Source organism: Lissotriton helveticus, chromosome 8 (genome assembly GCF_964261635.1).
Source record: "Lissotriton helveticus chromosome 8, aLisHel1.1, whole genome shotgun sequence".
Classification (NCBI taxonomy): domain Eukaryota; kingdom Metazoa; phylum Chordata; class Amphibia; order Caudata; family Salamandridae; genus Lissotriton; species Lissotriton helveticus.
In genome coordinates this window covers 224,640,771-224,666,192 of record NC_136069.1, presented here as the reverse complement: position 1 = coordinate 224,666,192, position 25,422 = coordinate 224,640,771, and the positions used below count along the sequence as shown (strand labels likewise).

The window sequence follows — 25,422 nt, the reverse complement described above, 5'->3', positions numbered from 1 at the left end:
TTATACCACAGCTTTCCTGGTGCCCTTACTATCCACAAATCTATCCTGATCTGTGCCTGAAAATAGAATGAGTACTTTGCATGACTCCATGATACCTTGCAGAGACTGCAAGAGGAGGACTCTTTGTGTCAATTCTTAAAACCACATCATCAATTCTTCTGTTACATGGTGTCTGTACCTGTTGGTACTAACAATACCTGAAGATGCAAGGTGTGAAGTTGGCAAAATATTAGCGGAATGCGACAGAACTCTAGAATTTCCTTGGGATGATCACCCACTACAGTGACTCATAGCAAAGATGGCCACCAGGACTGATCATCTGCAAGGGCTCTTGAAGCAACAGAGTGAATGGATGTGGGATACAATTTAATTTCAAAACTTCCAAGAACTAAAGATGTCAGACCATGACAAATCTTAACTGGAAAAAGGTTGTCGATACCAGCCCTGTATTACTCTGGGTGACCAAGGAATGACACCCACCCCCTGCCTATGATTGTCGAACCTTGACTATCATGGAGCTGTGCTTTTGTACATTAAGACAAAAAACATATGCATACTGTGATATGACACACTATAACTCATAACTCTATTGAGACCCTTTGAGCATGACCATGGATCACGAACACTTGGTGCCATTTTTTCACTGGATCAATACTACCTGCTTCCTATTGAGAATTGAGAATTGTATCCTCCAAATCGAAGAGTGCATTTTCCATTGGAGTAATGAAGTGGTTCTGCCACCAACAACCTCTGTCGGCTTAATTCTCCAAGCACCCACAAGGAGAAGGAGGTGGAGCACAGAGGAGCATTTCCATGCTATACTGGGGACTGATATGCCTCTAGCTATTGACAAGGAGGAGGGGGTTGTGTCGGGAAGTGGGAAGATAGCACCGCCAGTGGAGGACTTTGGGGAATAATTAATTTGTGACTAACAAAGCTAGTTTCTGTGATTACCTGGAGTAATAAATTGATGTGATGGTGGACTTGAGTTTGACTTGCCAGGGAGAATAGTATTTGTTTAATCACATTTATTTTGAAGTTATGTTACTGAGCCAACCTTGGGGAGATGAATCCATAGAATATTGTAGAAAGTGACCTGGTTTCCTGTATGTTTTGGAAAGGGACTATCAGCCAGTATAGGACTGTTTATCGTACTATTTCCAAAGCCCTCAAGAAGTGGCAAAACCAAAGGTAGCGAAATACATATTGACTGTGCTGCGGCATGACTCTAACTGGACAAAATGTGTTAGATTAACACCAAACAAATGAATCAAATACATTTGAACTTGTTTATGAATAATATATATTGACATTTAATCTATTGATGAAAAATTTTAATAATTTCTAATCTGATATGGTCTATACAGCATCCAAAGGGAGTTTTTTTGTGAGAATATAGACTCTCAAGGATGGGTAGGAATTTAAATAATCTTGTTGAAAAGTAGCATTGGTGTTACATTTTTAGTGTTTTGAAATTAATTTTTGCAAAATGACATTATAATTAAGGTAATTATGGAAAGGAAGATGATTTCTGTTGTTTCACTTTCCGCTGATTTTTATCATCTATTGTTACAGTGGTTACTTGAAATAGTTTGACACATGACTGCAAGCAACCATTTGAGTCTATTCCCAGACACTGTGAAAGAACGTACTTGTCTAGCAAAGCACTACCCCATGAGACCAGCCTAGCACTTCCATCATCAGTAATTCCAGACAAAATCTGACTGTGTCAGAGGCAGTCCTTGGCCTGGTTGGGTCCAATACTATGAAGCTACAATTACTTGTCAGTCTAGTTACCCAGATTATACCCTTTCGCAGGTAGAGGTGATGAAGCTCATTGTCCCTGGTGCAAGGCATCAGAGTGACCTAACAGACTGTCTCCTATTTTTTATAGAAACTTCAAAACTACCCCATGGGAAAAATGTCTTGCTCTTCAGCAGCAAATACAATGGGTACCAACCATTCATTATTGTGGAAAAATGCACCTGAGACCCCGAAGTGGAGCTTATCCCCGCCTCCTCTGCAGTAACAGTTTCTCCTGAAAGAGAAGATTTGTACCACAAAAGAGATCCTCTAGAAGGCAAAAATGGACAATGTCACCTCCCTCACCCTTCCAGAGATGTGACTTTCAAGAGTGTTTTGAATCGCTGGATCTTCAACCTTACAAAATCACAACCTAAGATTACAAGCGAATGGTGAAATTGAAAAATTCAAGCAAAATTTAATGTATCGCCTCTGAGCAAGGAAAAGATTTGACAACAGCCATCTACAGAATTTTGTGAGAGTATTGAAAGCAATCCAGCTATGGCTCTTATGCACCACCTAGTAGGAGGAACCAGCTCACTTATCATCCACCTCTGGATTTGGTTTAGAATAAGGCTACCCAGGGAAAATACAATGGCTGGATGACTAGAGGTGAAGCACCAAGACACTAACATCTGACACGGTGCTTTTCTCTCTGGCCAAAGACAAGCACCGAGTGGGCAGATGTATGGTGCCATTTAGAACCTCACCACTCACAGATAGTCACAGACTCACCTGCCATGGTGAGAATGGCAGCCTGTGATGATGTGAGTGATGATGTGGTGTTGTGAGTGATACCTGTAAGGTATCTGTGTTCATGATGTTCAGAGGGGAGCATATATAGGATAAAAGACTAATGTCAGTATTGCAAGGTTTATTTGAATAGAAATGAACAGAAGGTAATGGAGGTTAGACAGAGAAGTGCAGTGGGCCATCCCTACCTGGAAGGACAGCCACAAATGAAGTTACCAGCTAGTGTTGGAGCTTCTGTATCTGTGGACGTGTCTCAATATAATCCGAGGTTGGCCTCTGTTGTTTTCAACAGGCTGTGGTACTATGTGCTGTGAACCACAAGCTGAACTTGTGCTACTGATGCCTATTAATGTGTATTGTTTGTTTTATTCACTCTGGGGGAGAGGGATTGCCATGTAGCAAGAAGGTGAAGAGGGGCCCCTTTTTATGGATGCTCTGTCTGAGTGCAGCTCTGTCACCTGGGTATATCTGTTGTTCCAGTTGCTGCCCCTCAAACTAAAGTGTACAGACATGTGCAATTGGTCCCAGATTGAGCGTGCTAGGACCTAGATTTACCTAGATTCGCATATTGCAACACTGTGCGAAACTCTGCAACATTCCATTGTCCATTGAGCGAATGGGAAGAAATTGTGGAATGCCAAACCATATTTACAATGTGTTGCATGTCTGTGGTGTCATTTGCTAATCACATGCTATAAATTTCATTTTTGCATAACGCTAAACAGAATTTAGCATTGTTCTGTGAAACACAAATATGTTTACATTAAAATTGTTCCCAAGGAACTCTCTAGAGTACAATTCTCTCGCAATCGATAAATGGCCGATAGTGAGCCACATAATACGTGTGATTTACACACACGAGTGTGGACAAATCGAGTGATTACAGTTTTGCCTATTGTTTGCGCCTGTTTTCCTTGTGTACTAGTTATACACACAGTGCCATAACATGCCCCTTGTATGACTGTAGTTGATCTGGTGAGTGTTGAATCTAAGGGGATTGCGCAGTTCACACCCCGTTAAATCCACTTGAGCAAAGCCAGGCCAATTAGCCCTTTCAGCTCAAAATATCATTTGGTGACGAAAGTAGATAGATGCTGCCATCAGCGTCGCTAGGCATGTCAACACATTACAGAGAAATATTGGGGTTTATTTACAAGCCCCGTCCCCTGCTGGTGCATCACTTTTTATGACACTCCGGCAGTGCAGAGTGAAGACCCATATCTAAGAGGCCACGCAAAGCCACTTTGCGTGGCTTTTAATGGCCTCATAGATATGGTGGAAAGCAACGCAGCACAAGTCGCTGCCTTGACCTACACTGCGTCAGGGAGGTGTTCCATACTCGTTGCTGGGTGGTCCCACACAACACCCATGGGGTTTGACGCATTCCCAGATTTACAAGGATCTGTAAACCTGGGAATCCGTCAAAACTGAGCGCCTCCCGAGGGCAGGCATAACTGATGGGGCGGTAATTTCTTCTGGTAGTTTCTCAATGTAAAACCTTCATGCTACCTCTAATTTACCGCTCAAAAGGTGTTGGGCCCTTCACACCATGTATTACCTTCAGGAGATTTTAAATAATCATGAAGCGTAAAAACTGCAATTATTATTCAAGCCAATAAAGAGAGTTGTTGAGTATTTTAAAGGGTTTTATTTTCTAGTCAAAACTTAATTTTTCTCTGACCCTTTATTTATTAGTAAAATATCAATCAGGTTACAGAATTTGGAAAACATGAAAAATAGCATTAATAAAGAACACATTACAGGAAAAAAAATGTGGCGCAAAATTCTTAAAGAGTTTCTAAGAAAAAATAGTCTTGCAAAGCTAATCAATAATTAAATAGTTGGCAAAAATCTCCCATTAAGAGAAATAAATGCATAAGACAAATAAATCGTTTCAGACCTAATTAATTAGTCAAAGCATAAACTTAAAGTTTAGCATCTAAATCTAAAGAGCCTTTCTATCTGTTGCTGCTCTGTGCATCTCTGTGTCTAAAAAGGAAAACAGCCCCTCCTTCACAGGCCTCAAAGGAATGTGGCCTGGAGTGCCAAGATATGACGTGGAAGCAAGAAACCTCCCCCTGACTCTCCTCGGACGCACCTCCCCTTCAGCAATCTCCCGGGACGTTTCTTGTACCTAACCCATAGGATGTCTGACCTAATCTATTCCTTCTCTCAAGAGCTCACACACCCCCCTAATGAGCCTGAAGCCAGCTGAGCTGAGAAAAGCCAGCCCCTCCTCCAGAAAGGGCATTATTTATACTCTAATTATTGGCAGACTACACAAAGATGTAGCAGCTTTCAGGAAAACCTGTACGTGATTGGTCAGTCATGATGGCATGAGTTCTCACTACCCTGACTCATTCTAAAAACCTGACTTTACCAGTTTTAACAAAAGAAGCGCAAATGATTTAATACATTTATAAACGTTTGCAACATTTACTAGGAAAAATGTTTCATTCTAATTCATCCTTCCTTCCTTCCACAGCGTAGTCAGATGGACACTTTTAACTAACACTGGTACATTGGCAGAATCACAAGATTGTACAGTTCAAGATGTCCTTGACTTCTTTAGGAAAGCTGGTGTCTGCGCATGCTCTCTTCTCTTTTAATGCAAGCTATAGCCTTGCTGGATTCACAGGCAGCCATTTAATTGTAGGCCCCAAAAATAAAACAGACACAAAAAAAATATTATTTTCATGTAAATCAGCCCATTATGTTTCCCAACTCCATACTAATACCCCTTATAAATGTTTACCTAGCCAAGCTATTAGTATAAAGCTGCTTTTTCTAATTTTTGTACACCATGCAAAAATGTGCAATGTGCAAAATAGCATTTTCATGCTTTAGCGTAAATTTTAAAAGCACACACAGTTAATATAGCACACACAGTAACATACAGCGCACACAGCAACATGCTTTAGTGTTTTAGATAGCTTTTCATGCAAAAAAGCATTTAGTCCCCCGTGTAGTGTTTGGTGCATTATTAATTCACACACATTATAAAAAGAGGTGTTATTAACTGAAAATATTTCTCAAAATATGCAACAAGTCAAAGTCTCTTAAGACAGAAATAGTGAATTTAGATTGCAAGGGATGAGCTGGGAAGAGAGAAACACATTCTATTAATCTTCAAAGGTAAAAAGGCCACTTTTCTCTACACTGCAAAAACACATGTTAATTCAGCAAAAGCATTTCAGACTGAATAGGCCTCACTTTCATGTTTTTCATGTGCCATGTTTTTAACTTGCACCAAAATGTGCGTGGCAATTTAAATGCAGTCTGTCTGAAGCACAACAATAAAACAATGCCTGACTGCAGATGAAATCTGCTCCATCAATCCACCCTTCTGATGATTCAAATCATAATAACATGATTTATAATTCATCACACATATTTAATTTCACTAGTGACATTTCTTATTGCAAAAGCTGAGCATACAACAATGTTACTTCTATTTCTAAGGCAAACACAAGTCTGGTCTGTAATCAGATCATATATAGCCAAGCTCAAATGTTTTAGTGCAGAAATCTGTAAGTAGCTTCTTGGAACAGTTAGTCTTCTGTAAAATAATTAACTAAAATTATAAAAAGAGAATTCAATAGGACAGTTTCAGCATTTCTTTGCTCATTGTCATCAGCTTGTCATCAGTATGGCTCATACTATTCATGCAAATTGGACTATTTAGGTGCTGAGAAACTCTGACAGAGCACCATCAATCATTTGCACTTTTTCAACCGAGGCCTTTCACTCTTATTTTCACTTTGATCAGATTCAGATGTTTCACCACAGCATCTCTCAAATCAAAACCGTTGCACCATCCATTATGCATATCTTGTGTAGCAGCTGCAATCTGGTGAGAAACTGCACACTGTACATCAACCAGACCTACACAACAATGGCTAGTGTTCTCATCAGTGTTTTCCACAAGTGCATTTGCATATGTATTTTCAAGCCACTTTTGTGTTGCTGAAACACAGTCTTTTGCAAAAGGTAACTCTGTGCTGCCATTGTGTTGCTTTATTATGCTTGACACTTCAGGCAGATAGCTACAATCCATTCCTTGTCCAATCTGTTGTTCTGAACTCATTATCTTTGAGACCACATTATGATCTGATTTCAGAGAAACTGGCAATCTATACCTGGGCATCAGTTTTTGCAATAACACATTTGTCACTTTGCAGTTGTCATTTTTTTCAAAAATAGTTCTGATACAACCTTGTTGTGCTGCTTCAAAAACATTTTCTTGAGCCTCTTTTAATTCAACTGTGAAGATTCCATTGAATGTATGTGCTAACAGAACACAAATTTGTGCAACTGAATTAGTATTTCTCTCTCCCATGACAACAGTGACTCCCAATTTAGCAGATATACTGCATGTTATGGTAAGGGCAATCAATTTCGAATTTTGGGCTGAGGTGACTACTAAAAGCCATCAAGCTTTGACAACGTCATGTATAAGGAGCACAGCATGTGCTGCTTTTAATGTGTCAGCTTTCAAACATGGGCCATCTACAAAACGGACATTGTTGGGCTGACTCAGACGTTCATCCTTAAAGTCTGAATTTGGCTTTATGCATATTTTCATGATATTTAGACACTCATATTCAGTTTCATCATAATCCAATTCATTTGCAGACATTTCTGTGAAGTTAGGGTCAAAGGTCATTGGGCAATACATCACAGACCTTTGAACACAGTCATCTTTTTCAATAGGCAATGAGAGAGTGCAGCCCTCCCTCTCAATGCAAATTAGTGTATTTTCTTTCAAATAAACTTTCATTCCTAGTGCTGGGGCGCGACATTTTTTCTCTTTCAACTCTAGGAATGCTTTTGTGCAGTTGTTGTCCAATGGAAGCGAATCAGACACACCTGAGTGTGTCAGCCTCAGTAAAGGCTTAGCCACTAGGGAAAGGTTTAGAAACCACTCTCTACAGTAGCTAACCATTCCCAAAAATGTCCTGACTTCTTTCTGAATTTGAGGTGGATTTATCTTGTGAATTATTTCCACCCCCGCTGGTGACAGCTTTCTACCTCCCTTTCCAATTTTGTGTCCCAGGTATTCATCTTCTTTTTGACAGTACTCCTTACTATTCTCATCCAATGGCGCTGTGACATGAACTTTGCAAAAATCAATAAAAATAAGCCATTCTTCACCACATGGAATGTGAAAAAATATATTAGCTGGATTCTGTACCACAGGACAACATAGAAAAAATATGCTTTTAATCTCCTGCACTATTCTGTTCTTTTCATTTATTTTCTGTGAACCTGTGATCAGAAAGTTACATAAACTTCCAATCAATTCCATCAAAAATCCTTTTATTGGTAAAATTCCTGCAACTGATGGTATTCCTGAATACATGTCATCTTGTTCTAATTTTAATGAGACATATTCTGCACATTTTATTAATCTGGCATCCTTCTCTGTGAATTCTTTTATTTCTGTGTTCATTATTTTTTCCAAAGCAGAAGGTAATTTTTCAACTGTCTTTTCTGAAAATAATGCTACAGCTGTCTCTTGTTGGGCCATTTTAAAATGTATAGCCTCATAAGGAATCTGAAAAATAACATTATCTGATGTACAATCTGTGCTGCTTAATTTTCAAAATAATTGTTTTCCTGCTAGGCCTGAGTCACAGACAACAACTTTGCAATGTTCCTCAAATGGGCCTAATCTTGGTGCACATTTTTCTAAAACTGGGTTTGTAATTTCTTTCTTTAAAACTCCTACAACTAAATCTGGACTTTCCACTGCCTTCACAATGGACTTGGTAGATTCAGAATTGTGAGTGTTAAAACTCTCATTTGCAAACATAGTAGCCTGTTGGACTGGGTTCTGTTTTTGTCTCTGGAAATAATTCACATTTGCTCTGGACACCTTATTTAAATTAACTTTAGCATTTTCCATATTTTGTGGGACCATTTGTGCTTGACAAATTCCTGCCATAGGTACCTGTTTCTGAACTGACATTTGCATTTGCTTAGCTGGCATAATTTGCACCTGCATTTCTCCATGGTTTTGTGCATCATGTTTAAATTTATTTTTCTTCTTCCAATGCTCAAATCTGTTATAAAGATGGCAAAATGACACATTTTCCAGCAGTACAACATCCATACCTGAATTTGCACAAACCAAAACACCTTTACTTCCATCCTGTGTTCTTTTAATCTGTACCCAATCAACATCCTTTGCTAGCCCTCTGCCATTCAGGAAAATAATCACTGCTATATTTTTCTCCATTACAACAGAAAATGATGGTGCATTCATGCAAACCCTTTTCATTGTCTCCTCACCTGGCCCTTGAACAACAACTTTAGATTCAATCCACAATTCTGTTTGCATGGAAATGTAAAAGAACATTTCCAAATTAATGCACAACTCTTTTAAAATGTCAACAAATCCATCAACTTTTGGGTACCACAGCATAATTCTGTCTCTCATTTGTGGAATTGTTTTCAGAAATGCTGCAAGTTCACTTTTATTCTGTGGCATATGCACATACATTTCTCCCACCTTTTCTCTCAATGAGTAAGAAAAAGCTTCTCCCTCATTCTGTTCATTATTTTTCTCAATTATATCTGGTGGCTTCTTTTCCTTATCCAGTTTCCTTTCTAGGTCTGTTGGTTTCTTTTTCTTCTCATGTTTTCTTGCCCATTTGTCTCCTAATTTCTCAAACCCATTGCATTTGAAAATGTATTTTATTTCTGCAATGTGCAAATGCATTCCTGAAGAACACATTTTCTCATTTGCTTCATCGTCCATGTGTACCCTAAAACGTTTCTGAGATGGAAAACTTCCTGAAACATCAGTTTCATATTTTTGAACCAAATTTGTCAGTCCATTATGTGTAGTTAATGCACAGCCAGCTGTTTCCTTACTCAGGGAAATTAATTCTTTTTCCTGACACTGGTTCACATTTTCATTATTTAAACAGCAAGGACTGTTATTTTCCCCATGTTCAAATGCTGAATTTAAAACACTAAGCAGTTTCTCTTTTTCAGGGCCTGTGTTAATATGTTCTCCCATGTTTTCTATCTTTTTAATCACTGCTGCTTCCTCAAAGCAGGTTTGAACAATCCCATTTTCAATTACATTTATGTTATTCTGTGCTGCAGATGTTGTAAATACCATTTTTCTCTCACCTTTCAGTGCTTGGGGTAATTTCTGTTCAATAATCCGTGAATTCTGAGTTTGTGAAATAAACCCTGCCATAATCACTGATTCTGCAGCTCTTTGAACTTTTTCAGTAGGGACCATATTAATTGGGACAGTCATACTTTTTCTAGGCATTATCTGGGCATCTGCAGTTAGCAATTCTTGAACTGAATCAGTCACATTTAAAGCAGTAACCTCTGGAGATATCACTGTCACTACTGAATCAACAGGTAGTGGGTCAATATAAAATGTTTATACAGTTTTCTCAGTCTGTATTTCTCTCTGTTCAACATAAGCAGTAGCCCCTGTAGTATTTACTGGTGTACCATTTTCAGAATTAATAATGTGAACCACATAAAGTGGTGGACACTCAGTTAACAATTCATCCATTATTTCATCCCCTGAATCATTATTTATTTGAAGCTCTTTATCATCATTAATTCCCTTCTCCTGCATTTGGTGCCTTACCTTTTTATCCTCACTTGCTTTCTCTCTTGCTATCTTTTCCCATATGCTTAAGGCCTCAAATTGTGCAGCTTTAGACGGTGTCTTTATTTCACATAAGACTTCCCTTAATTTGTCAATAATTTGCAATTCAAAAGTACCATCTATTGAAAACCTCAAAGCACCTTCTTTTTCAGTAATCTTGCACCATTGGTGAACCCACCTACATGTGTTTTGTCCCAAATTGGTAGACATAAAATGCACAGGTGTTCCTTCAGGAGCATCACCAATAAAAAACAAATGTTTCACTTTACCTCCTAACAGCTTCTTTAAACCTTCAAACATTTTCATTTTTGCAATAGTTCAATGCAATTTCTTTTATCCAAAGCTGTCAGTCTCAATTTCAGTCAGTTTTACTCCTGCCACTGACCCTCCACAAAATCTTACTGCAATATTTCTCTTAATCAAAAACTCTGTTAGTAACAACATAAATACATTCACTACTCTGTCTGTTGTGCTAAATAAAGGATAGATTTATATTCACTGCGAGTAACACATTCTGCTTACCCTTCACAAAGTAAGACTTTCCGTTTACTCTTCAAACACTACAGGTAAATCCCTTCCGCTTACCTTTCACTCAAGCTCAGAAGAACCTGCTACTCCTTTGGACTTATCCTTCAGGATATATCTTAGGCCAAAGTTTCACCAGCGAACCCTTTTGCTGTCAATCAAGCTCAGAAGAACCTGCTACTCCTTTAGTGTGACCCTTTCTAGGTGATATCAGACCAAAGTTTCACCAGCGAACTCTTTGCTATCAATCACTCACACAGAAAATAGACCCTAATTTAACACTGCCAGCCCTACCTAGCTTCTCAGTGTTATTCCAACAGACGAGTAACCTCAGTGCAGTGTGGCTTCCATTTACCACCCGCTATTCCTTCCCGGGATTCCACAGGTGTGCATACCTGCGTCTTCCAGACAACATAGAACAAGACACTAACTTAACATGAAGAGTTAAAACATGTAATCAATAACCAAAAAAGTATGTCCTATGAAATTACCAATATAATCAATAACACCATCAATTCAAAATGAGTAAAATTTCACCAATAAAAAACTTAATATTTTGAACACTTCAAAAATACATGCTAGCATATTAACAACATTTTACAACCCTATTGATACTCACACCACTTCTTGCACCACCTGCCAGTACTGCTTTGCCCGTCTTCAGGTTCTGAGCATTGGAGTCAGGAATCAGGACTTGGGACATTTATCTAACTTGGGCAATTATTTTACTTCTCTTCTTAGGTCAATGATCCATTAGTTGAATAGTTGATGGTGAAATCAATAATCATTAATCACCAAACTAATCAATAATGACCATCCTCTGATTACCACAAACTGATGGAGCGGTAATTTCTTCTGGTAGTTTCTCAATGTAAAACCTTCATGCTACCTCTAATTTACCGCTCAAAAGGTGTTGGGCCCTTCACACCATGTATTACCTTCACGAGATTTTAAATAATCATGAACAGTAAAAACTGCAATTATTATTCAAGCCAATAAAGAGAGTTGTTGAGTATTTTAAAGGGTTTTATTTTCTAGTCAAAAGTTAATTTTTCTCTGACCCTTTATTCATTAGTAAAATATCAATCAGGTTACAGAATTTGGAAAACATGAAAAATAGCATTAATAAAGAACACATTACAGTCTGCATATAAGCATAACATGTAGGAAAGAAAATGTGGCGCAAAATTCTAAAGAGTTTCTAAGAAAAAATAGTCTTGCAAAGCTAATCAATAATTAAATAGTTGGCAAAAATCTCCCATTAAGAGAAATAAATGCATAAGACAAATAAATCTTTTCAGACCTAATTATTAGTCAAAGCATAAACTTAAAGTTTAGCATCTAAATCTAAAGAGCCTTTCTATCTGTTGCTGCTCTGTGCATCTCTGTGTCTAAAAAGGAAAACAGCCCCTCCTTCACAGGCCTCAAAGGAATGTGGCCTGCAGTGCCAAGATATGACGTGGAAGCAAGAAACCTCCCCCTGACTCTCCTCGGACGCACCTCCCCTTCAGCAGTCTCCCGGGACGTTTCTCGTACCTACCCCATAGGATGTCTGGCCTAATCTGTTCCTTCTCTCAAGAGCTCACACACCCCCCTAATGAGCCTAGAAGCCAGCTGAGCTGAGAAAAGCCAGCCCCTCCTCCGGAAAGGGCATTATTTATACTCTAATTATTGGCAGACTACACAAAGATGTAGCATCTTTCAGGAAAACCTGCACGTGATTGGTCAGTCATGATGGCATGAGTTCTCACTACCCTGACTCATTCTAAAAACCTGACTTTACCAGTTTTAACAAAAGAAGCGCAAATGATTTAATACATTTATAAACGTTTGCAACATTTACTAGGAAAAATGTTTCATTCTAATTCATTCTTCCTTCCTTCCACAGCGTAGTCAGATGCAGTGCTTAATTTGTGCCGGTGCTTTCCGGTGCTAAGCACCGGCACTTATTTCTCAGGGCCGGGTCTACATGGGGGCGATTGCTGTTAAGAGAGTACAGTAAACAAAAGGAAAACCCACGAGCTGTTTCATGCAGTACGTAACTTGAAACTCTTGTTTAAGCACTGTGAAAGTGAATTCACAATGCAGCTGCCCATGTGTGAACCCGGAGGCACAAGGCGGCATTTTACAATGCGAATGCCCGCGTATTTTGTTTCCGACAATGAGGCAATATTCTAGCTGAGGCCTTTGGCGCCAGCGCGGCGCGCAGTTTCCAACAGTCGACTAGCTCTGCTGCTAATTAGGGGGGCGGGGGGCGGATCTCTCAGCAGTCGATGTTACTGCTAACTGTCACTGTGGGGGCCGGGATTAAATCCGGTTCTGCCGGAGGAAAAGGAAGTATGCAGAAGCATCTTGAGACGCAATCTGAGTATGCCCACCAGACTCGAGTCTCTCTCTCTCATGGCCGCATGATCGATTGCATCGCTGCGGGCGGCCCACAAACACAAAGTGCAGTCGGCTCAGTCAGGCTGGCTAGTGGGAGCAGGGCCGGCCCGCGGGGATGAGAGTGGCCAGCAGAGCCTGGATGAAGAACAGGCTGCAGAGTGCACCATCGATGTAGCAGCAGCCACGGACCAGGCCAGCATAGTCTCTGACAGTGACAAGTAAGTGATTTAGTCAGTGACAGGACACTAAGGTTAGCACGTGCATACATTCAAAATTGGTAGCGAGAGTGACAACTAAATGTGGAAAGTTAGAAACCCTGAGTGCTGAGCAAAGCTGTGTACACGGTACAAAATATTACCTCACTCTGAAACAGCTTTAAAACTATCCCGACCGGAGGATCAGCTGAACTCCCCACAGACTGTTCCCCACCAGCATACACCAACGGGGCCCCCTCCTGTGCAGCTACTGCTGAGCTACAAAATTTAATCATGCCCGGGCCAGTTCTTGCTGCGGCGGAAGTTGTTGCAGCAATGTGCTGCCTGCACAATTGACGTTACTTAAATCCACTCATAAAATAGGTTGTGCTTCAGCGAGGTATCTCTTATCAGTGCACTTACATTTTATTGATAGCGCTAGCGCGCCAACAGTGCTGCCCCCTCCTATTACTTAACGTGGTCAGTGCCTGCCAGTGTGTGTCGGTGTAGTTGCTCTGTCATAGCCAATAACCGAAAACAAATATGTGAAAAAGCCCCTCTGTTAATCTGGGCAGTGTGCGGGCTCTGTATTCGCATTTCATTTCGCTAATGCAACTTAGACGTGTTGTAGAGGGCGGCCTGCTTTGAAATTGTTTAGCAGTGACACTAGCACATTTAAATTGATTTGAACCCCCTTTGTTATGCACATGCACTGACTGACTGCATCTGATCTCCATGACTGCGTTTTTGTACAAACGTTTACATTTTATTTTCAACAGGCTGTTTACTTTAGTGCGTTAAGGCGTCTAGAGGTCACCTAAAAGCACTGGGAGTTTTAGAGCCAGTTTTCATCTTTCAGAGTGTTGTCATCCGCACGTGGTGTCCTGCTCTCCACAAGCGGCCTAAGCAGCATATTGTTTGTGAGACCTGAACGCTTCTGTTTAGACAAAAACATTTTTTGAAAATCAATATGAAAACGGAAAAGGCAGAAATGGTCCGATCTTAGAAAGTGGCTTGAAAGTCTTTCCAACGCTTATTTTTGTTTTAAAGGGCATACTTTTTGATACTTAGCTTTTTCCATGGACATAAGTTCTTGGTTTTATTGTGCCAGTACAAGTGCAGGGTATGCAGTGTGCCTGTATAAGTGTAGGGTGAGTGATGTTCCTGTATGAGTGCAGGCTGAGCGGTGTTCCTGTATGAGTGCAGGGTGAGTGGTGTTACTGTATGACTGCAGGGTGAGCTGTGTGCCTGTGTGAGTGCAGGGTGAGCGGTGTGCCTGTATGACTGCAGGGTGAGCACTGTGTCTGTACGAGTGCAGAGTGAGCACTGTGCCTGTATGAGTGCAGGGTGAGTAGTGTTCCTGTATGAGTGCAGGGTGAGTGGTGTTACTGTATGACTGCAGGGTGAGTGGTGTTACTGTATGACTGCAGGGTGAGGGGTGTTCCTGTATGACTGCAGGGTGAGCGGTGTTCCTGTATGAGTGCAGGGTGAGCGGTGTTACTGTATGAGTGCAGGGTGAGCACTGTGCCTGTATGAGTGCAGGGTGAGCGGTGTGCCTGTATGAGTGCAGGGCGAGCAGTGTTCCTGTATGAGTGTAGGGTGAGTTGTGTTTCTGTATGAGTGCAGGGTGAGTGGTGTTACTGTATGACTGCAGGGTGAGCGGTGTTCCTGTATGAGTGTAGGGTGAGTTGTGTTCATGTGTGAGTGCAGAGTGAGTGGTGTTCCTGTATGAGTGCAGGGTGAGTGGTGTTCCTGTATGAGTGCAGAGTGAGTGGTATTCATGTATGAGTACAGGGTGAGCGGTGCTCCTGTATGAGTGCAGGGTTGAGCCAATAGAGTAAGTGGGTGGTGCCAGTGAGAAAGTGGGTGGAGCTGGCGGAGTGGGTGTGGCCTCCTAAAAAATGTGAGCACCTGCACTTAATATTTTACAAATTAAGCACTGGTCAGATGGACACTTTTAGCTAACACTGGTACATTGGCAGAATCACAAGAATGTACAGTTCAAGATGTCCTTGACTTCTTTAGGAAAGCTGGTGTCTGCGCATGCTCTCTTCTCTTTTAATGATGCAAGCCATAGCCTTGCTGGATTCACAGACAGCCATTTAATTGTAGGACCCAAAAATAAAACAGACACAAAGAAAATATTATTTTCATGTAAATCAGCCCATTATGTTTCCCAACTCCATACTAATACCCCTTATAAATGTTTACCTAGCCAAGCTATTAGTATAAAGCTGCTTTTTCTAATTTGTGTACAACATGCAAAAATGTGCAATGTGCAAAATAGCATTTTCATGCTTTAGTGTAAATTTTAAAAGCACACACAGTTAATATAGCACACACAGTAACATACAGCGCACACAGCAACATGCTTTAGTGTTTTAGAAAGCTTTTCATGCAAAAAAGCATTTAGTCCCCCGTGTAGTGTTTGGTGCATTATTAATTCACACACATTATAAAAAGAGGTGTTATTAACTGAAAATATTTCTCAAAATATGCAACAAGTCAAAGTCTCTTAAGACAGAAATAGTGAATTTAGATTGCAAGGGATGAGCTGGGAAGAGAGAAACACATTCTATTAATCTTCAAAGGTAAAAAGGCCACTTTTCTCTCCACTGCAAAAACACATGTTAATTCAGCAAACGCATTTCAGACTGAATAGGCCTCACTTTCATGTTTTTCATGTGCCATGTTTTTAACTTGCACCAAAATGTGCGTGGCAATTTAAATGCAGTCTGTCTGAAGCACAACAATAAAACAATGCCTGACTGCAGATGAAATCTACTCCATCATAACAACGATAAACACGTTTATTTCTTCTCCGTAGAAAGAGGAAAACATTTTGTGCTGGAAGGTATTCTTTTCTGCACAAAAACAATCCTGCAAACAAAGCAGACAACCTTGCACCATGGTACAGGATGCCTGTGTTGGTGTAGGCACCAAACTGTGTGCCGGGGATAGCTGAAATGACAGGAATGCACCGTATCTTGTCAATACGGTGCATTCTTGTCCTTTCAAATTGGCGTAGGGCAGCGCAACACAAAGTTGCTACTGGACTCACCTAGCACAGCTCTGTGGCTGCTCTTTAAACAAGGACAATCAAGTGCCATGTCAGGTTGCTGGGTCGGTGGAAGAATTCATACATAGGTCAGTCTTGGAGCAAACATATTCGCTGCTTACAGTGTAGAGAAATAATCCTTTCCAGACACTACATTCCTATGCAGAGAAGTTTCTCCCAAAAGAAAGGTATTCTGTAAAGCGTAGAGGCACAACCACACATAAGCTGTCAGAATGTACCATGTGTAAACCCTAGAAAATATACGTCATACACCATACCACCAGTGTCTGTGTCGTCCTTTATTTCAGTATGTGGGCCTAGCGCCCAACGACATTACAGCAGGGAGGAGAAATCAAGACAGAATATAGGGTTTTGTAAATTGAGAGGTTTTTTTTGCCCTATCTAAGGAGAGTTGTTTACCAACATTAACGATGGGAATAATTTATTTTTGAGGTGCATGCCCTGTAGATAGATACTCTTTGGACACAGTGCATTTCAGTCAGGAATTATCCTCCATTTTTAAAATAATTTAGATCACCACTGGTTGAGGGATAGACGGGACATAAGAGACTCTTGTTAAATTGTTTCCTTATCTGTTGTAGACACCTTAACGGGGCCTTGCTGTTGGCCTCTGATCTTGCAGTGCACCTAACTACAAAAATTAATATTTGTGTTTTTTGTTTTTAGAGACACCTATCTGTTCAACCAGACCTTGTGGAGCATCTGCGTAGCCCCTGTAAACGTCATCCTTTGGAACATTGTCTTGTTCTCGATTCTCCTGGGCATTAGCACCATTGAAGCTGTTCTGTGCCTCGTGCAGATGATCAACGGACTCCTGGGATGCCTGTGTGGCACGTGCATGAGAAAAAGAAGGGTCAGTTTATCAGAACAGTGTGAAGAAAATTGTCTCTTGCCAATTTCTCCCTTACATGCCCATGTACCCAGTGCCATCTTAACGCATGGGCACGCTGGACAGTTGCCCGGGGGTCCCACGAGCATAGAGGCCCCACGCAGACCAGAATTTAACACAAATGTTCCGTTAAAAATGTTTAGGTCTCGCCTAGCCTTGTAGCGTGCATGCGCTCTGCGGGGCATATTGTAGTAGGGTGCGTCTTACAAGTGGAGTTAAAGCCGCGCCCCTTGTTTTCATCGGCTTGCGTCATCGTCTATGCTAAATGCTGGCGTTCGATTGTAAATGAGGCTTCTTAGTCCCTCCTTGTTACCGTCCTGTATCCTTTTGGCCCCGCCCTTCCGGACTGGATCTTTTACTTGCGGAGTTACACTGTCTCCTTTAACTAGTCGGTAAGCACTACATTTTTTTTCATTCGGCATCACGCTTTCACTTTAAGTTTGAGACATCGCGCCGTGGCGAGACATCATGTTCTGCTGCCAGAGCGGCTAGTTTTAATTGAAATTGACCCAGTGGCGGCCGCTGCTTACAGCCTCCTCCCGCCGCGCTTTAATTGAAGTGCATCTATTTTGGTGTGTATTCGTCACGCAAACAGTGTTTTTTTGTAATTGATATTGACACACAGGAGGCCGCCGCCCACAGCTTGCGCTTTAATTGTATTGCATCTGTTTTCTTGTGTACTCGTCACGCAAACAGTGTTTTTTTAATTGAAATTGACAACACAGGCACCGTTGTTGTCAATTTTAATTAAAAAAAATATTTGCATGCCGAGTACACAACAAAAGAAATGTGCGAGTGCGCCATATTAAAGCTAAGGCCCCCCTCTCCTTCAGCTGCACGCTGATTAACACACGCTCACTAATAAAGTACAAACTTGAGTTTGGGGAGGTCGCTGAGTCACAGAATCTAGAGATAGTCTTCATTATAGAGAGTTGGGCGGGTATAGCGTAAAAAACAAGAGCTGGTTCTAGCGCTGCCTATCATCTAAACCACGCCCACAGCCTCCTCCAGCCACCCTTTAATTGCAGTGCATTTCTTTTGTTCTGTACTCGGCACACAAACAATGTTTTGTGTTTTATTAAAATTGACACAGTGGCGGCCGCCGCCCACAGCCTCCTCCCGCCGTGCTTTAATTGAAGTGCATCTCTTTTGTTGTGTATTCATCAGGCAAACAGTGTTTTTTTGTAATTGATATTGACACACAGGAGGCCGCCACCCACAGCCTGCTCCCGCCGCGCTTTAATTGTATTGCATCTCTTTTCTTGTATACTCGTCACGCAAACAGTGTTTTTTTTAATTGAAATTGACTACACAGGCGCCGTTGTTGTCAATTTCAATTAAAAACAATGTTTTCGTACCGAGTACACAACAAAAGATATGGGAGAGTGCGCCATATTAAAGCTAAGGCCCCCTCTCTCCTTCAGCTGCACGCTGATTAACCCACGCTTACTAATAAAGCACAAACTTGAGTTTGTGGTGTTCGCTGAGTCATAGAATCTAGACATAGTCTTCATTACAGAGATTGGGCGGGTATAGTGTTCAAACCAGAGCTGGTTCAAGCGCTGCCTATCAGCTACATCATTTTAAAGTAAACAGGATGGGAAACAAGCATTTGCAATGCAATAGGTCTCGCATTTGCGAAATTTTAAGCTTTTGGCATTGTAAATGACAATGCCTTATATGTGTCTGTTTTCAAAACCAACACATAGATAAAAGGTTTGTCATTTACAATGCCAGTAGGTCAAAGTCTCGCGAATGCGAGACCTATTGCATTGCAAATGCTTGTTAATCCTGTGAGTGGACGTGTAGGCAGGGCCCACTGCACTGCTTTGCCCGGAGGCCTATAATGCTGTTAAGACTGCCCTGAGTGTACCAGGAAACAGTAATAGAGTAAACCAGAAGATCAGAGGCTAAACAAGCTGCAAGATATCTACCTTATAAAGTTAAAATACATTCTGATTCAAAAAGTATTCATTTGTAGACCTAGAGATGTAGTAAAGGCTTTCTTCTTAAGATAAAACTGAATATAATCTGGTGAGCTGAACTTCATGCCTACTAAAACTGAAGGTGTTTAATCCCTGCCCCCTGCTCCCACACATTATCTTTGCTTACAGTGCCAGGAGCTAAGGTGCTAGAGAGCTTCATAGTGCCTTTAGGACCAGTGTCCCACCAGAGCTAGTGCAGGAAATATTTCTACCCTAGTAACAATACCTGTTTTGTTTTCCTACAGCATGGAGAGCAGGGAAATATTTAATTCACAGCACCTCATCATCTCTAAATACATCTCACGGTAGTACCTCTAATGCCTGGCACAACGACCCAATGTTTCTAGTATAAAGACATCACAAGGTGATACTCACCCAACTCCCTTCACCGTGACACCTCCCCATAGAAATACTTTCTACATCTCCAAAAAGCACCCCAATCAGGAGCAGAGTTACACCCCCACAGAATCCCTGATATTAACACATGTAAACGTAACATATCCTAACAGAAACAACTGCCATCCTTTTTACAGTAATACCCCCACTATTCCTCTGATGCTAATACATCCTCTTACACCTCACACAGTAACACTGACTCAAACCCTTTGGAAATAACACTTTTAATACCAGAGAGTTTTAGCCCTCAATAACCTTTAGAGTGACACACCTTTGGTACCCTTTGTTTTTTCCACTCCTCTTCTCTCACCCTTCGTTTACCACCATGCTCACCACAGACCTACTCCGCCTGAACTTATTAAGCCCCTTTCAGCTGCTACTTGTCCTGGCGACTCTTGCATGTCCTCCTGTAGTATTCCCTTCTCCCGCTGCAGTTTTCCCTTTTCTACTTGCACATTGGCAATGTTATCCGATGAACACTCTGGGCCTGATTTACAAAGGCACCTTACACTTTTGAGAAAGTTTACACTTTTGAATATTCGCAAACTGCACTTTTGTAGTAACTTATACTTTTGTAGTAGCTTACACTTTTTTGTAAGTCCGGTATTACACATGGCCAACCACTGGCACTGCAGCACCATCCCATAAAAAATAAGGGAGATTGGGTCTTGGTACAAAAGTGTAAGTTACTACAGAAGTGCAGTCTGTGAATACCCAAAAGTGGTAAGCGTACCCAAAAGTGGAAGTTACTACAAAAGTGCAGTTCGTAAACAGCACATTGTAGTAGGTTTTGTAGTGCTATTATAGGACTACAAAACCTACTACAAAGTGCAGTTTGGGAAACAGGCCCATTGGCCCTCGGAACTCCGTAAGGTCTGCCTCTAGAGTATCTAGGTTTCCCAGGGGTATTGATCGGAGACACTGACACTCATGCCAAAGCCTATAAACCCGAAAGGGGATTAGTATTGGGATTGGGCAAATAATGCTTGATATTACCAGGCCTCCTGACTCTGATGTTAGAAAAAGGATGTTATAGTATACACTTCAGTGTGACCCAACAGGCTAAGTTGAAGTATATTATGCAACTCACAGTTGCAACCAGAAATGGTTTCAAACATCAGTAGACTGTACCTCTAATATGGCTATTGTGCCAGTGAATTTCAGTGTTGAGGGCACACACTGAATTAGAGACATCCTCTAAACAGTGTGATTGCCACTCGGAGCAGGAGTCTTGAACATGTTCTGACATGGGTGGGAAAACCCAGAAGGCAATTGCAAAAGTCAAACAAGCATTTGCAATGCAATAGGTCTCGCATTTGCGAGAGTTTGAGCTATTGGCATTGTAAATGAAAACGCCTTTTATTTATGTGTTTTGAAAACTTGCAAACGGTGTGTAGATACGCACTTTGTACTTATAGATGCAAGGCTGGCAGTAAAAGAGGCGCAGTTACTGCCAGCCTTGCTTCTTGTAAGCAAGGACTATAAACACAGCTGGCACGTTTTCAAAACACATAAATAAAAAGCATTGTCATTTGCAATGCCAATAGCTCAAACTCTCGCAAATGCGAGACCTATTGCATTGCAAATGCTTGTTTATTTGGTAGGCACGGGTAGATTAAGGGAATTGCCCACAATCACAGGATGTGGACGCGACCCAGAGGCTCGAACATTGGTTTCCCAGCTTCAAAGTTGGCAATCTATCCGTCAGACCACATTTTCTCCCTCAACATCATTCAGAGTACGGAAGGCCTAAGGAAGACCAGGCTTAAACTATGGTTTGGACAGAGTGGCCCTGCTCCAAGATTGTCTACAAGGTCTGTGCAGTGCAGCAATCTGATTATAAGCCTCTATAGTCATCTGTTTGCTGGAAGCAGGCTGACACAGCCTTGCTCCCTAAGGACTTCATCCTGTCCGGTGCATCCTTTGTCTTGAGATGGCCTCTGTGAAACACTTGAATTGCAAGTAAAAATGTAAATAGAGGGAAATGCTGCGCCTGGGGCAGAACCATTATAGGTGCAGCTGGTGCAGTGTCTCTGGAGCTTATGAGTGTGAGGAGATCATTTCACCCAATTTCACCCAATTGTGGCTGGTTTGCAGTGCCAAATCAGAGGGGCTCATATACGTTATCTCTTTGAAAGTACACAGCACCCTTGCAATATCTTTAGATGTGGGCTAATACTGTAAAACAAGTGGAGAAACGGTTTAGACTCATGCACATATAAAAAGAAAAATCTATTTTCATGAAAAGTTCAAAATGTAAAGTGTGCAGTGATCCTTCAAAAGTGATGCTTGCAGCAGCGCAACATTGTCTAAAGAGAACTGCACATTTTTCAGTCCTGAAACTTAATGTAACACAAAGTATAGTGTTTCCTACTTTTGGCAGATTGATCTCTAAAACACAAATTAATATAGGTTTAAAAAAAAAATACAGTATAACGATAATTAAATGAGATGTTTTGTTGTTGCAGTGTTACATAAGAGAAACTTGACGCAAAGGTATTGGAGCACTTTACATTAGCACTAGTTTACATTACACAAGGTCACATTCATATTTTAGGCACGGGGAGATTAAGTGATTCTCCTTCATTTCATTCCCACCATTTAACCCCCTTCATCAGTCTGATTAAAGCAGCCTGAACAATTATTTCATTCCCATTGTCTATTATGTTGTAATGCTGCTAACCATAAGCTTTACCTTTCCTATCCTCACTCTGCTTTCTTTACAGCGTGCTGCTAGAATGCATCTCTCATCTGTCAGTGCCAGTGAAACCACCTGCATTAGAGGAGCCTCAGCCTGTGAGTCCAGGAGCATGGTGTAGGTCAAAACTATTTCAAGAGGGCCCTCTTGATTCAGTAACTGTAAAATATAGACAGGAGGCAGCATATAGAGCTGAGCGCACTTCTCGTAGCCTTTGAAAACAATTCTCGACAAAGCCTTTTTCAAAGGCTGAATGCAGTGACTGTCAACAATAGTTAAGCTATCTACTGACGGACTGGCATATAGCATGAACTGGCACGTCACCAATAACTGGGGCTCAGAAGAGCTCCAAATATGTGTGACTAAACTAACAAGCTCTATTAATGATCATACAACTGTACAGATGGTTAATACACCAGCAGGCAGCATGGGAAGGCCACCCTCTGCAGCACTTACACTGTGAAGTGGTAAATGAAGCACTTGCAGCCGCTGGGCCTTTCCAGGAAGTTGTAAACGACGCCCTGCATGCTAATTCTGGTCAGGAAGGGGCGGTAGAAGCACTTGGGTGCGTAGTTCCGGTGGATCTCGCTGGCTGTGAACACGGGCGGGGGGCTCATCTGGAAGCCCGGTTCTGAGGTGCAGGAGTCGGCCTGGGGGCTGCAGGGGATCCTCGCTCCATTGTTTACCGCGCCGTCCGGGGCGAGGACCACCGAGCAGTAGCGCATTCTGCCCTCATCGCCCGCGCCTGCCTCCACCACGGCCAGAGTGGCCCGGCGCCCCTGCAGCTCGTCAAGCCGGGGAGTGGAGCCATGCAACTCGCCGCAAAGACTGTTCATAGGGTAACCGCCCGTTTCCCCATTAGCGAAGGCCATCCTGTAATGAGGCAGCACTATGGATAATGCTGATCAATATTTAAAATCATAAGAGGCGGTGTTGTGTGTCCCCCGGGCGCTGGGAGGTCTCCAGCAGGCAGTGCGCTCTCCTCCGGGGCTCCCGGGTCTCAGGGCGCGGAGGTCTGCCAGTCCTGTTGTCACTCAAAGCCTCTGAATTTCAAGCAGAAAGGCAGTGAGGTCAATAGGCGAAGGGTGAAGCCAAGACCCGGACAAGGGCAGGTCTGCGAACCTGGAAATGCCGTGTAGTGTGTAGTTTCGTGGACCTTGAAGACAGGGAGACCACATTACTAGTTAGGTCGGAAGTGACGTGTCCTGAGTGGCCGTCCTCCTTTTATTAATCCCCGCAGCCCACGCCTGGCCTGCGGATGTCGTGGGTGCAGGAGTGTTGGCTACTAGACCGCCAACCATTACATCCCTATGCAACTCAGTCCTTTTGTTATAACAGTTCTTTACATATAACCACAATGTCCACAAATGTTATTCATTTCAACATAGAGAGTACAGTACTTGCGTGAGCCTCAGTCAACGAGCTCCGGACCTCTTCAGCAGGCATAGTCCCTCAGCCGCTGACTCGGGTGAGGGTTCGGCCTCAGGTTGTATCTCTGGGTGCCGGTACGCCCCTCCGTGCTGTTCCGGCCGGGGTTCTCGGAGCAAACTCCGTGTTGAGAGGAAAGATTCACCACTGGGACCTCTCCGACTTGGCCACTAGCTTATTCTTCCGCCCTCCCTTCGGGCGCAGCAGCGGTCATGGGGCTTGTGTGGTCATCGGAGGTCTCCCTGCGGTGTTCTGGCAGGACTTCCTTGAACCACGAGATGTTCCTGGATACTTCCTCCGCTCCCTTGCGCGCAGTTACCATGGTGCCATGGTTGGCAGTGACGGTCCACGTGCCAGGCTAATAGTTTGTTTGGAACTTTTCTCCCTGGCGTCGGTTTCGCAGAATGACTGTCGCTCCCTGGTTGAGCCTTCTTGGGGTGGCACGGCGTCTGACACTTGCGTCCTGGTTGTGTTGCGTTCTTCTCTCTTACGCCTCTTCAACCTCCGGTTGAGGTGGCGACCGCCGAGATAGGAAGGGAGTAGGTCTCTTCAGGGGCCAAGGAACATTAGGGCCCACGGGTTCCGCTGGGTCGTACAGTGAGGGGTGCTTCAGTACTCTCTCAAGAACTCGTGGAGCCTCTGTTCCGGGTCCACTTGATCCACGACCGCTATGCAAAACATCTTGTTCAGAGTGCACATGAAGCGTTCGACCTCTCCGTTCACCTGGGGCCACTGAGGGGTGATGCAGCGTTGCGATATGCCTCGCTGTTGGAGGAACATGGCAAATTCAGCCCCCTTGGAACAGGGGACCATTGTCGCTGCATACTTCTTGAGGAAAAACAAACATGGTGAAGACTTTCTCCAACACTGGTCCGACATGGTTGAAGGCCGTAGATACGACAGGTTCCACCACTGGATATTTTGAGTATGCATCAAGAGTGTGTTTTCCCCCTGGGAAGCTTCCAAAGTCCACGCTTACTTTGGACCATGGGAAGGTGCAGTACTCTTCGGTGATAACTGGGAGAGGTTTCTCCGGGCCGCTCGTCAGCTGGCATAATGAGCATCTCCCGACATCTCCCGACATATTCCTCTACCATGTCTTCCAGCTCTGGGAACCAGACCTTTTCTCGCATCCGTGCTTTCATCTTGGTTATTCCCTGGTGCCCTCCAAGGGCTAACTGGACTGCCCGGTGCTTGAGGCTCTGCGGGATCACTAGCCGGGGTCCTCTCAGCAGGATACCCTCGCTGGTAGCGCTAAGTTCGTGACGGACCCTCCACATTCTTGTGAGGGTGTCTCGCTCCTCCGGGGTCCACGAGTTGGCCTGATGAAGGTAGTCTGTCCGCCAGCCTTCTTGCACGGCGCTTAGTGTCTTGGTGTAGACAGCGTCAGTGGCGGCAGCTTCTTTGACATCATCCAGGGACATGCTCTGGGGGCATGGTGTCAGAGACCAGACGGGCATATTGTTTGATGTCCTCATCGTCCTCTTGCTTCACCGGCCGAGCTGGGTGTCTCGAGAGGAAGTCAGCTGGGTTCTTTGCCCCTGGGCGATACACCACCTCCATTTCATACGGTTGCAACTGGACTGCCCAGTGAAGGACTGGGTTCTTTAAGGCCCAGCGGTGCCAGGGAACAACACCTGAA

The 25,422-nt window shown here is 42.7% G+C and overlaps 1 protein-coding gene across 2 annotated transcripts in view; it reads left to right on the top strand.

The window, feature by feature from the left end:
• LOC144772549 (transmembrane 4 L6 family member 5-like) overlaps window positions 1-25,422 on the top strand; it is a 360,840-nt gene that overhangs the window by 307,302 nt on the left and 28,116 nt on the right. For both annotated transcript variants that reach the window (XM_078656970.1, XM_078656969.1), the window contains exon 5: window positions 17,051-17,237. In XM_078656970.1, the coding sequence (XP_078513096.1) occupies window positions 17,051-17,237 (187 nt within the window). The remainder of the gene's footprint in view (window positions 1-17,050; window positions 17,238-25,422) is intronic.